The 12,765-nt window shown below is 42.7% G+C and overlaps 1 protein-coding gene across 1 annotated transcript; it reads right to left on the bottom strand.

Annotated features, from left to right (window-relative positions):
- Nucleotides 1–5,610: 5,610 nt before the first annotated feature.
- psmb5 (proteasome 20S subunit beta 5) lies at nucleotides 5,611–12,694 on the bottom strand. Its single transcript, XM_067475172.1, has 3 exons — nucleotides 12,425–12,694; nucleotides 10,145–10,451; nucleotides 5,611–6,263 (listed from the first exon to the last, which is right to left on the bottom strand). The coding sequence occupies exons 1-3, from the start codon at nucleotides 12,647–12,649 to the stop codon at nucleotides 5,980–5,982; spliced, it is 816 nt and encodes a 271-aa protein (XP_067331273.1). The 5' UTR covers nucleotides 12,650–12,694; the 3' UTR covers nucleotides 5,611–5,979.
- Nucleotides 12,695–12,765: the final 71 nt, after the last annotated feature.

Genomic DNA, 12,765 nt, shown 5'->3' with positions numbered 1-12,765 from the left:
TCTGCACAACTAGTATCTGCCTATTCTTTGCCACATCTCAGTGTTTACAATACTGTTTTACATTACACCTGGAGAGTCTTAGTTAAGTAAAGCAGACATAAGAACACAAATCTTTCTAATATATACAATGATATCAAGGGGTCACGAGTGCTGAGTACGAGATGCCACGCTATCATTGTGCATCATTGTGCAGAGTACGTTGTGCAGCCTTACTCTACAGAGTAAGGCTGCTGTCAGTGCTGTTGCATGAGCAGGCAGCAGAGAAAGGCCTTGGAGAGGCACTGGAGAGCGAGTGCACTATTCAACTGAATCATCACGGCCATCAGTGTAATGAGAGCCGACTGGTCCTGAACAAAGAAAGGTGCAAGGTGGGGGGTGGGGGTGAGTGGGTAAGATTGTGGGAAGATGTGTGTGTCTGTTGGGGTGGGGGGAATTATAATGGCAAAAGTAGAGAGAGAGTGTGGAGAAGCTGGTGGAAAGCATTGAGGCAGGGTGAAAAACAAAATGGGAGAGATGCAGATACATAATATAACATGTGGGAGGATAAGAAGTTGCTGATAGAAGGAGAGATGATAAACTGACTGAGGGCCATAGCAAAACGGTGAATGTTTGGAAAATCTTCAACTGAGACAAAATAAACTTTTCTTTTCCCCTCACTACAGTGCCTACATGAAAACATGAGAGGCTGAAAAACACAAAGGAGACCAGCTGCTTGACACTCAGGACTGTGGCACTCAAGCTGTCAGAAAAAGGCAAGGTAGATAGAAAAATTGACAAGATAGTGGGGGGTACACGAAAAGAGGCAGAAAGTAAGAACAATTTAACATACTTTTCTTTGTATTGCAAATAGGAACAATATTGATCTGTGAGAACATATTAAATGTTAAAATGTTGTTCATAGCAGGGTCCTGATGTTTAATTAAACTGCCATTTCCATGATTTAGTCCATTAGCTTCTCATTCTCATAACGCCATCAATTCTGTCATTTCCACAGCAGTGACAACTTGGGCTATTGTTTGCGATCAGAGAAGCTGAACTTCCAAGAGGTCATTACTCATTTCTGGCATTTGCCTCTGCTACTGAGGAGAAAGTAATAAATTATTTCTCTCACACATAATCCCGGTGCCAAAGCTATGTGTCAATCACTTCAGAGTCACTCCCGGCTCTTTCACGTCAGTTGGGTCACGTCCAGTCCAGCAGATCATCTATCAGTGGGCTATCGTCCGTTTGGACGGGTACCCTCTGTCATTACCCTCACGATCTGGGCTCACAGTTGAATTACAATTGCAGAGTCAGTGAAGAGCCAGGAAGCTGAGGGGGCTGATCCGGGTAACGAGCTCTGGGGTGGGTAATTAATGTCTCCGTTTCCCAGTTGGTATTGTCTGAGGGAAGGGATTTGGAATTGATCAGAGCGAGGATCAGGCCGGAGGGAACTTGGCGACAGGCTGATGGCACCACAGGGGGCTGAAGCAGAAACAAAGGATGGACAGAGGTGAAATAAAGGGGGGAAAATAAGGGAAGGGGGGCTGGACGCTTCAAGCCTGGCAGAGTTGTTTCTTGCGAGGTGGGTCTTCCACTGGGGCTGGATACTCTGTCAAAAAGCCTGCAGCTTTGAGTGACACTTCAAACCAATGAAAAAACACTGTGGTCCTGTACTCTTCTATCAGAATTGAAATTGAAATTTTGAGACATCCACTGGGAAAAAACACTGTATTCCACACAGTAGATGAGGTATGCACCTCACCCTACTCATCAATATTTATTACACCTTTGCATCCTACAATTCAAAATCTCAACAAAGATTATAGTAGCAAAGGACACCATACCAGCTACAACGTAAGGTCAGTAAAAAGAAAAACACAACACCCTGTAATGGTGCGTCACCTTAACAAATGTAACTGCTCACATAACCATAACTGAACTGCCACTAAAATAGCAAGAAAACAGAAATAAACCCATTGATACTGTGAAACAACAGGATCCGCAATTCACTTTTCACTTTCCTGAGGGTCTAACTCCCCACGTATTAAAAGACACAGTGCAATATAAAAAAAAGCCAGGAGCCACATGGGAGTAAGTGGAGTGACCGTGGCAGCCACCATCGCTCTTGCTGCCATGTCTTTAGCTGTATTCTCCCTGACCCTGTCTGTGTTTGCCTGGGAGGCAAGGCCTGGTGCTGTTGACGATAAAACAAACAGACAGGGCCCATTTATACAGTCAGGTGTCATGACAAGGGATAAACAGCCAACCGCTTCAGGCCTCTTGAGTCCCAGTCTGTACTAATATTAAGGGCTATCATCATCCTCATCCTTACCATCACCCTTATGATCATCATCAAGAGCAGCAATGGCGGTGTTGGCAGAAGCCCCTAAGTGCCTGCTGGGGAAACGGACGAGTACTGACTCAGATTGGACAGAACTCAAGGGCTGCACTGTTTACTTTGCCGGGCTGTATTCGTTCGTGTCACTGAATTAATCGAGTCAAAAAAAACAATTGCCAAAAACCTTGCTAGGCAAGGGCGGGGTGGAAAAAAATTGTTGAGTAGAGCAAGCCGGGCCGTGGAAAGCACGCGGCGGGAATGACAAGAGTGTGGCTGTCATCGCGAGGGATGAAAAACAGCACCTCTCAAAGGAGGCGAGGCAGCGGCTGCCTCTTGTGCCAGCGTGGAAGAGGATGCACAGGGAGCACAAACGCAATTATCTTTATGCCAGCTTTGTTGTTTGTCAAAACTGGCATGCATTTAAGGACTTGGGTGTACTGATTATATGACACCCGGAGAGCCTTCGGGGTGGACAAGAGGCAGCCAGCCGTGAGTCATTACCCAAACCAAATAGACTTCTCATTTGTTTTTCCATCGGGGTAAAGTATCAACAGGAATAAACAATAGCTGGTGGATACTCAATCACCAAAGTCGTGCACGCTCGCAACGGGTGTTTTTGCTTTTGAGGATCCAATTACAAAGTGCTAGCAGCAAAACATGGGGAAAAATGTTTCGTATGTGAAGGGTGTGTGGTTCCAAATAAAGGGTGTCAGGGTACCTTAGGATTATGATCTGATATGATCTACTCTCTGGGAGCCAAATCACATGTGACCACCTGACAGATGGCATAATGTGGGCACAGGGGTTCTTTTCTGGCAGTGTGAATTTCACTGTGCTGGCACCTTTCAATATCACCAGCTGGTCTTTTTCATAGCATTCCATCTCATTTAGGAGAAAAAAGGAAAGCTATTTTCTTGATTTTGTAATGCCTCCCTAGAGTGTCACCATCTTGCCTTGAGTGCAAAGCTTTGTGAAAATATTCTGAAAGCTGGCGCTGATAATAGCAACCATTCTGAAAATACCTGTTGACAACCTGCAATCTCAGTGCCAGACATCGAGGACTGTCTACACAGGCATGCTCAGCCCACTGTCTGCTGGTCTAGTGCCAAGGTCACACACACACACACACACACACACACACACACACACACACACAGGATGAGGGAGTCCAAACATGGTGGAAAACCACAGGTGAGAAGTGTTTCTTCTAGACATGACTAGACAGGCCAAAAGGGCAGACAGGTACATGCACACCAGTTACTACAGGTTTAAAAAGCTACAGTATGTTTTCACATATTTTTTAGGTAGCAATATGTGCCAAAGTCACATTGTAGAAAGGTTCTGCTGATGGCTCCTGTGACCCACTGAATAGCAGTGACAGCAGTGCAGATATTCCCTTCAAAAAGTTTTTGAGCGATGCGGGGGTGAGAGGTGTCATCCATTCAATACTTTTTAAGACATTTAACTCAAAACGTATTGTAGTGCTTCTCAGTGACAATACAGTAAAAATCAGTTGGATATTTCCCTCGGGATCCACAAAACTGTTGGATTCTGCTTTTCAAATTCTGTATAAGGCACTTGTGGATGGCATCTCAAATAGTTTGAAAGAACGTTATTCAGCGTATACGGGGCCCTTTAACCAACAGCTGAAACCTTTAGATACTCTCATTTTGTAACTGCAGAATGTTGAAATCTCAGTGTCCTCCTACGATTACAGATTTATGTTAGATAGATGCATCTATGGCTCCGTCCTGTTTTTTGTGTTAGAGAAACATTTCAAAAATTAATCTTTGACCCGAATGAAAACGTTTATTCGTGCCTTTATCACACGTTGACTGTACTATTACTTAAAATCCCTGGAGGCTGGTATATGAAAAGACAACAAAACCCCTTTTAAACCAAATTCAAGAATTAGCTGCTAGGGGTTTAAATTGAACAATGAAACAAGAACATGTTTGAAACATCCTTCCAATGGCTACCAGTTATTTTTTAATTAATTACAAATTCATCCTGATAAATATATTATAAACCCTAAATCACTTATACTGAGCTACAGTTGTGACTTTACTTTCCTCCTTGTAACCCATAGTTGCTTTTCTTTTTGGGATTCCAGTCAGTCATCTGTAAAAAAAACTAAACATTTTAAAAAATGATTCCTACTGATTTATAAATTATAAATCAGTAGGTAGGTAGGTAAATCAGTAGGTCCTGTGTTATCTTTAACTGTTTCAAAAATTCAATTACATGTGTACAATTATATGTAAAAGCAAGCAGCAGAAATTATGTTTGAGCGCTAACATGAAAAGAAAATGGTGCTGGAAGACTCAAACTATTTTGTGTGTGTCTGTCACGGGGGTATTCTTTTAACCCCTTAACCCACGGCTGGGGGACAGTTTTTTTTTTTTTAATAATTTCTCAAATGAACACCTTATCAACTTTTACTGAACTATCTACAGGGACACAGTAACAGACTCCATGAGTATCTGCTTCTATTCGTGGAGCAATTTCAATCACTTCCTTTAGCAAGTGCAGCATCCCAGACCAGACCCGCTCATTACCATTTATCGAAATCCCACTTCTATTCCATCTGCTAACTAGTCACCTGTGAAAGTAGTGTGTGTGTGTGTGTGTGTGTGTGTGTGTGTGTGTGTGTGTGTGTGTGTGTGTGTGTGTGTGTGTGTGTGTGTGTGTGTGTGTGTGTGTGTGTGTGTGTGTGTGTGTGTGTGTGAGGTGGGGGGTGGGGTTGAAAGCACACTTGCATCAGATGTCTACCCCATCGCCTTTATTAGTGTTTACTCGCAACTATAAAAACCACTGGAGGGGCGCACAGTGCTAGCTGAGGTCATTACATTGTAAAACACCGTGGCAGGGTGGCACACAACATTGCGCATTGAGAAGGTAAGTGTGTCAGGGAGGAATTAAAGAATAAATTTCCCCTTCCAATTAAAAGTTGTATTTGTGCAATGTGCGAAGGAAAGGAACAGTATCAATGAGGGGAAGAAAACACACTGTTACAACTCAGAAGGCACAATTACCGAGGCTGGCGGTATGCAATTAAACAGTGCTATTTAGACAGTGCTACTTGGTGCTAATAACTGCAGAACATATAGAGGAGACGAAACACAGTGGATGTACCTCCAAATCCCAACAGCTGGGTGAACAGATGACTAAAATGTAAACAAATAGTGGAAAAATAACTACAAGACAAGAGGAAGTAGGAGACACTGCTATATGTTTGACCAAAAAGGTAAAAGCAATATTCTTTAAATAAAAAATAAATAAACACACTCTTGGAAAAAAAGAACATCACACGTTTTATTGAGAAAGATGTAGTTTTCCACGGTGAGATCCAAATGAAATGCATGTAGGGCAAGTACCACACTACTCCCACACTGTATTAAAGCATGTTTGAGTCATCGGCCCCCACTCTACAGACCCTCAAATCATACTCTGTGCGGGTGTGTGGAGCTCACTGGTATTGTTAAAAATGTACAATATAAAGCTCTAAGCTAGCAACAAGTCAAAATGGGTCACAGAAGCGATACAAGTGGAAATCAATCAGCAGATGAGTCCTTTTTATTCGTGTCAGCCCTACTGACATTTCAGAACATCTTAAACACTGGATACTACAACAAACTCCTAACCTCCTTTATTCACCACTATGCATGATCCTTGTACTGATGGTGCAGCATGAGCACATCATCCTGCGAAATCCTGGTCCAGCCCTCACTGTGGACATGGTACAGGTTGACCTGCCCTCCACTGTAGGCATCGCGGTATGTGGCCTGGTAGATGGCGCGGCGACCTAGCTCGCAGGCCTCCTCCACAGTCAGGTCATGCCGAAGACCACTGTCCATCACACCGTAGGCGTACATGGAGCCCGAACCCACAGCAAACAGGTCACCACACACCCGGTTCCCCTCTGAGTCGACAAAGTAGAGTCCTGAGGACAAAGGACAAAAGTAACGTCAATAATGAAAGGCAAAGGCAGATAGGGACAAACAATGTAAACAGAGCAAATACATCCTCACATCCTTAGACACGGGTGCTGCATTTTGTCAGGAAAACTGAGACGGTGTACATCTAACACCACTGCTCTCACAAACAAACACAAAATTGTAAGCGCACACACGCCATGTCCTCAAGAGAGAGAATATGAACAGCTGCAACCTCTCCAAGTGAAGTAAGGCTGGCAGATATGAACAGCTGCATCCTCTTCAAGTAAAATGAAGCCGGCCGCGGAACCTGCTGACGAGGCACGGGCCACATCGCTGTCTGCCCAGGGGCCCCACTTAGGGCCTTATTGATCCCTGCAAACACGCTAAAAATTAACTATCGACCCGCAACCCAAGCTGCACAGGTAACTGCACCTTGCAGCTCAAGAGTGAGGATGAAAAACAGTGTGCTCACATCCTGTGGACATCAGACGGGCAGAGGACATTCATCTCTTTCGACACATACTCCTGCAGACACGTCCTTCACCTTCATACGCTTAAATTACACGGAGTACATTCCATGCCAAACTGACAAAAACATGTAATTCCACATGCACTGCAGACCCATAATGGTCTGATGGACCTGTGAGGGACAGCTTGCTCCACACCCTGTTTCACAAACATGTGTGAGACATTTTGTTCTGCACCATGACACACTCGTTGGGCCTGATCCTGGAGTGCCGTGAAAACTCCAGCCTGTAAGCTCGCCCACAGCCAGCCTGCAGATGGTAAAAAGACAGCCTACGAAAATGCATGTTTTTCACAGCGCTTCACAAAGCAAAACCTGTGAAAATGACACTCGCACAGAGAAACACAGAGACACATGCATATGAAATGATCTAATATCCATTGCTATCGCTCATCTCCCATATTAAAAAACACTTCAAAATGCCCTCAAATTGCACATCCTCGCTCACAGAGTTCCTCAGCTAAACTAGTGACAGTCTATTAGGGATGGAGAGCCACTTACTTTTCTGAAAAAAGCAGCATACCATTGCTTTCAACTGGCAAATTGCAGCTTCCTCAGCCTGTCGTTAGCTTGCCATGATAATCATCCAGTGCCTGCCTATGTACGGGGGTAATTTGCCATTCTGAGACCTGCCTGTTCCTCCTGAAAACTGTAACAGACTCGTTAAAAACATAATAGGCAGGGAGAGAGAGTTGTAAAGGCAGCCTCTTGTGTTGAGTAGCACAGTTGACGGAGGTGGATGAGGACTCTTTAGGAGGTCCAAGTATAGAATCAGAGTGGCACTATGAAACACTTCCCACTTCCACTCCTTTTTGAACACACCTGGGGTCTTTGTGGAGGCCAATGCAACATTACCCAATGGTCTCTGTTGCTCAAACAGTGATGGGGGTGAAATTCATGGGACCCACATTAAAGCGGAAGGCACGCCTGGATAGTGGAGCACTGCTCTAGTGGCGGCCAAGTGAAGCTCCTTCCACACCATCAATCAAATGACAGGTGCATAGAGGTTTTTTTCCCCCCCTTTAAACAGCTGCCTGTGCAGCTAGCTGGACTGACAGCATTTGAAGGTAGCTGAGGATGGGTGGCCAGCATTAAAATAGGTTAGTGTCTGTCTGTCATCTGTCTTTACCACTAGATTTCAACCCTGGATGAGGGATGTAAAAATGGCAGGAGCAGTTTAACAGGAGAGACAACCATGACGTTACACTCTTGGGAGTGGCTGTAAAATCCACTGCCACATCAGTCCTTTCTGACTAAGTCTCGTATCATACTTTTTGTTTTGACTGTTCTGTCATGGTGCTAGATCATTTAATGATATCAACTCATCATAATCTTTATTACAGACAACTCATGACCTTGCACAGAGCAGCAGTGGGTGCTATAGGTTTTCTCAGACAACTTTAAACAAATTTAAAACTGTTACGCATCATTGATACCAGACTGTTATTACACAGAACCATGTTTGTCATGCTCCTAAACATGGCTTTTATTCGATTTGTTTTGCATGAAGCTTAAAACACTCCATCAGAGGGATAAGTGCTCTTGACATGATTGTAGCCAGTTAATGAGCTTCCCGCTTAATCGCAACTGATTTAATTTACATGACATTTACCTCTCCATTCAATCAATGGCATTGTGGGGCCCGTGGCAAGGCTCCCATACCCATTAAACTTATACAGGGATCATTATTTCCCCAATTGATTGCCCAGGATTTAACATGTGTCATTTACATTTGCTGGCGTAGTGGTGGGCCATCATTGTTCACACAGATCTCCCTACTTTCCAGACAAAGCCGGCATCGATCCCAGCGGGTGTACGAGCATTATGCAAGCGACCCAATTGTCCGGGGCTGAGACCCAACGTCCATCATACTGCTACGCTCCTGCTGGCCCGCAGTCCTAGCCTCATCGATTTCCCATTACTGTGTCACTGTGGCCGACTCTTTAAGCACACCTTCTGTGATGTATGGCCTCACATTGCGTGGCATCCAAAAGCCACAACTTACAGTACAAACAGTAGCAAAGCATAAGAGAGGCTACAGTATCACCTAGTGGGTATTTCTAGAAATTACAAGTACATTAATTCTTCTTTGAAACAACACAAGCACCTGGGAAGATTACGTGAACTAATAGACCTGTGCTCAATAGCACAAAATATCACTAGAACTCATGCCCAACTGTGTTTAAACTATTTGCTAAGTATGGGACGGGGTCTCCATACGCAACTACTAATCTTACATTATAAAAAAAAGACCTTATTTTCCATAAGTTGAAAAGCTAACCAATCCCCCACAGTTCAGGTAATATTGAGTGATGCCTAATGCCATGAAAGAAATGAGTGAAGTAAAACACATGTGTTAAGTAGTTAATAACTTAAGATGCCAAAGATACTGATCTGCTTTACAAATATAAAAATATATTGGAAAACCTTCTGTGAGAAAGACAAAATTTTTTTTTGTAATCTAAAGGATGGAAACACGCCAACATGTAAACACCATCATATAGGCTTCTTTGCCAACAAATACGTAGCTCAACAAAAGGATTTTCAGCTACAGCTTTTCTCTTAACCCTTATTTAGAAATGAAAACAGCTAATAGTTGAAAGTGAACTATAACCTGGTTACATAATACATACAAATGCACTGCATGATGTCATTCAGTGTGACACCTTCCAAGCACATCAGTGTAAGTTTATTGCACTACAATTTGATTTAGTGAAGGCTGAGGAGCACACACCATGCAGCATCCCTGCTTGCACATCAACTCTAGCCTAGGGAGGCTTTTAGCTTTCTCCCGCTAAATGCACAGGTCTAATTCAGACCATGTCCTGTACATAAAGGTGAGCTAAATTACCAGGAACCTCAGGGTGTATTTAACCCCCATATCCCCTTGTAATGTTAATCCCATCTGGATTTTCTCACCAAAGCCTAAAGGCACATTTTACTACTACATAAAACAGAAACTCAAACACATACTCAAAATCATAATTTTTAGCAGCTGGAGCAAGGTAAATGAGTGAAAAACTATTTTGAGATTGATATTAATAAGAAAAAAAATTGTCTCAGTGGTAGAGCATAAGGCTAGGATGCAGAATCCCACCCCACTAGGTGTGGCTCCACCCAGACACCAAGGGCGACCCTGGTGCCGGTCCCAAGCCCAGGTTAAAAATGGGAGGGTTGCAGCATGAAGGATATGCAGAACATGTTCCTCTGTGCCGAACAATGAAGGGACAAACCTAAAGCCATTGATGTAGTACTATAATCATATAATAATCCATGTTTCAAGGAAGAAATTTCAAATCGGTACATAAAGTAAATAGTATGTATAATTACATAGGACAGATAGCTATGTCTTGCATTTACCTGGGCCTCTCTTGTCCCAGCCACACACCATGGTTCCCATGCTGAGTCCCATGCCCTTGTACTGGTACACCATGTTAGCAAGCAGCTTGGAGGCTGCTGCCACAGAGATGCGCTCCTTGTTGCGAAGCTCATAAATGCGGCACTGTCGGGCCAGCAGACGCTCCCAGAAGCTACAGTCTGCAGCTCCTCCAGCCATGGTACCCAGCAGGTAGGGGTTGATCTCGATCACCTTCTTCACTGTCTGTGAGGCGATGTAGGAACCCGCCGTGGCCCGGGAATCAACTGCAACAATAACACCATGCTGGAACTAAAAGAGACAACAGAAGTGTTACAATACATTATGCCAGAGCAGAGATTAACAGACCAGGCTGTCAAAAATTTCAAGTGGTATTTTTGTGTTACACAGTAAAGTACGTTATATCTGTTTTCTGTCAAATTCCCTTCTTTGTAAACAAGGCAGAAATGTGCTGAGACTCAACTACTGAAAGAGATATTGAATATGTGGCTCAGCTTTGCCTGTAAGCTGATGAGTAAGAGGAAAGACTTTTGCTACCTCCAAAACTGAACTGAAAGTCACAGCAGCAGTATAATGCTAAAATTAATACAATTTATTTGGTCAGTCAGAGGGATATTTTCATTGAAGCAGCACCCCTGCTACCCTCAAGGATTACAGGACAAAATTTGCGTTAAGTAATAAGAATTTTTGATTGTGTTCTTTCATTTATTTAACCTTTATTTCAACAGGAGAATCTGTCCTCGATGGATGCGCAAACACGAAATCAGCACAATATAGGAAGTAACTCAATCCTTTCAACAAGATAAAATTATTACAATATTAGAATATTTAACATCATAAAATATGATTAACTGTGAAGTCCTCAGGTGTTCTGCTGTTTTATACAGTCTTACAATACACTGTGACTTAACATTGAGAGAAATGGTAACACCAACTGTGCTATAATATTCCAGCTCTCTTTACCAACATGAATATTGCTAATTTACACAAAAACGTAAGACTCTTAGACACTTGTCACTATATTTAGTTTTTATTTCAGACTACAGAGAGAGCATCTACTGATGTGCTAATACATAATGTCAAATACTAACTTAAGTTATTTTTTCATTATTGTAATGAGAAATGACTTAACAGCATAAACAAAAGGCAACACCGTTTATGAATGACTTAAAAAAAAAAAAAAAACATAAAATGTGGGGCTTGTTGTAGAACTACTGTTCCCTTCAGTTCCATGCTCTGCTCATTTTGAACTGTCCGCCGATAACGAGCTCTATGGTCCCTCTCCTTTTCGGTCCACAGGAAACAGCGTCCATGGTTTCCAAGAAGAATTTCAAATTTAGGTTAATCTGGATCGTGTTCAGATATGGCTTCTTCTTTGCATGATACAGCTTTAACTTACATTTGTGGATTACACAGTGAACTGTGTCCACAGACAGTGCTTTCTGGAAGGGTTCCTGAGCCAATGCAGTGATGTCCAGGAGAGAATCATGTCTGTTTTTAATGCAGTGCCACCTGAGGGCCTAAAGATCACATGCATCCAGTTTTAACCTTCAGCCTTGTCCCTTGTGAACAGAGATTCCTCTTTCTTATCTGAAGCCTTTGATGATGTTATATATTGTAGATGATAGGATCTTCAAAGCTTTCACAATTTTTCATTGAGGAACATTTTTCTGAAATTGTTCTACAATTTTTAGATGAAGTTTGTCACAAATTGGTGAACCTCTGCCCATTTTTACAGTCGAGAGGCTCAGTCATGTTACTGACCTGTTGCCATTTTACCTACTTAGTTGTGAAATGCTCGATCATTTGTTTTCTTTTTGGCAGCAATTACTTTTCCAACCTTTTGTTTCCTTTTTTTGAGGTGTATTGCTGCCACCAAATTAAAATTAAACCAATATTTTCCATGAAATAGTAAAATGTCACGGTTTCAACATCTGATATGTTGTTTATTTTCTATTGAGAATTAAATATGGGTTGATTGAATGAATTCTACTTTACGTTTTACACATCGTCCCAACTTTTTTTGAGGGTTGGGGTTGTAGATCAGAAATATCAAAGACAACTTATCATCAATGACTGTGTCAATATCTGCAATGATAAAGCGTTTTCTGCCCAAGCTAATGCTAACGTTAGCGTGCAACCGTTCATAAGGCAGATTTCTAGACATAAGTCCCTATGTTTAAATTATTTATCAAACGATTAGTTTGACAACTAAGCAAGTTGTGCGGTCGAAGCGAGCTTCAATTAGCTACTCGGTGACTTACTTTAAATGCTAAGGTGGTGGTTCCGTGCAGAAACTCTATCTTCCTCTCGACGCCATCCTCGTCCGATGGACACAGCGGGTTTTTAACTGAAAAATTGAGGCCGTCTATCGGCGTCGCCTCAAACCCTGCAGCCCTCTGTCCGGGTCCACAATCATACGCAAAAGGCTGACAACTATCAATTGAAAAATCCGCACAATCACTGTTTAACACACTAGCAAGAGCCATCTTTGAAAGTGTCTAATGAGCAAGCAACTTCCGCTGCCTCAGGATGGGAACGTTTATTTACAGCCAACACTGGCGGCAATGGTGCACAGCGCCCCATGTCTCTGCGGAGGACTGCT

Source organism: Channa argus, chromosome 14 (assembly GCF_033026475.1).
Source record: "Channa argus isolate prfri chromosome 14, Channa argus male v1.0, whole genome shotgun sequence".
Taxonomy (NCBI): domain Eukaryota; kingdom Metazoa; phylum Chordata; class Actinopteri; order Anabantiformes; family Channidae; genus Channa; species Channa argus.
Note: the sequence above shows the minus strand (reverse complement) of the source record. Positions and strands in the feature narration are given on the sequence as shown.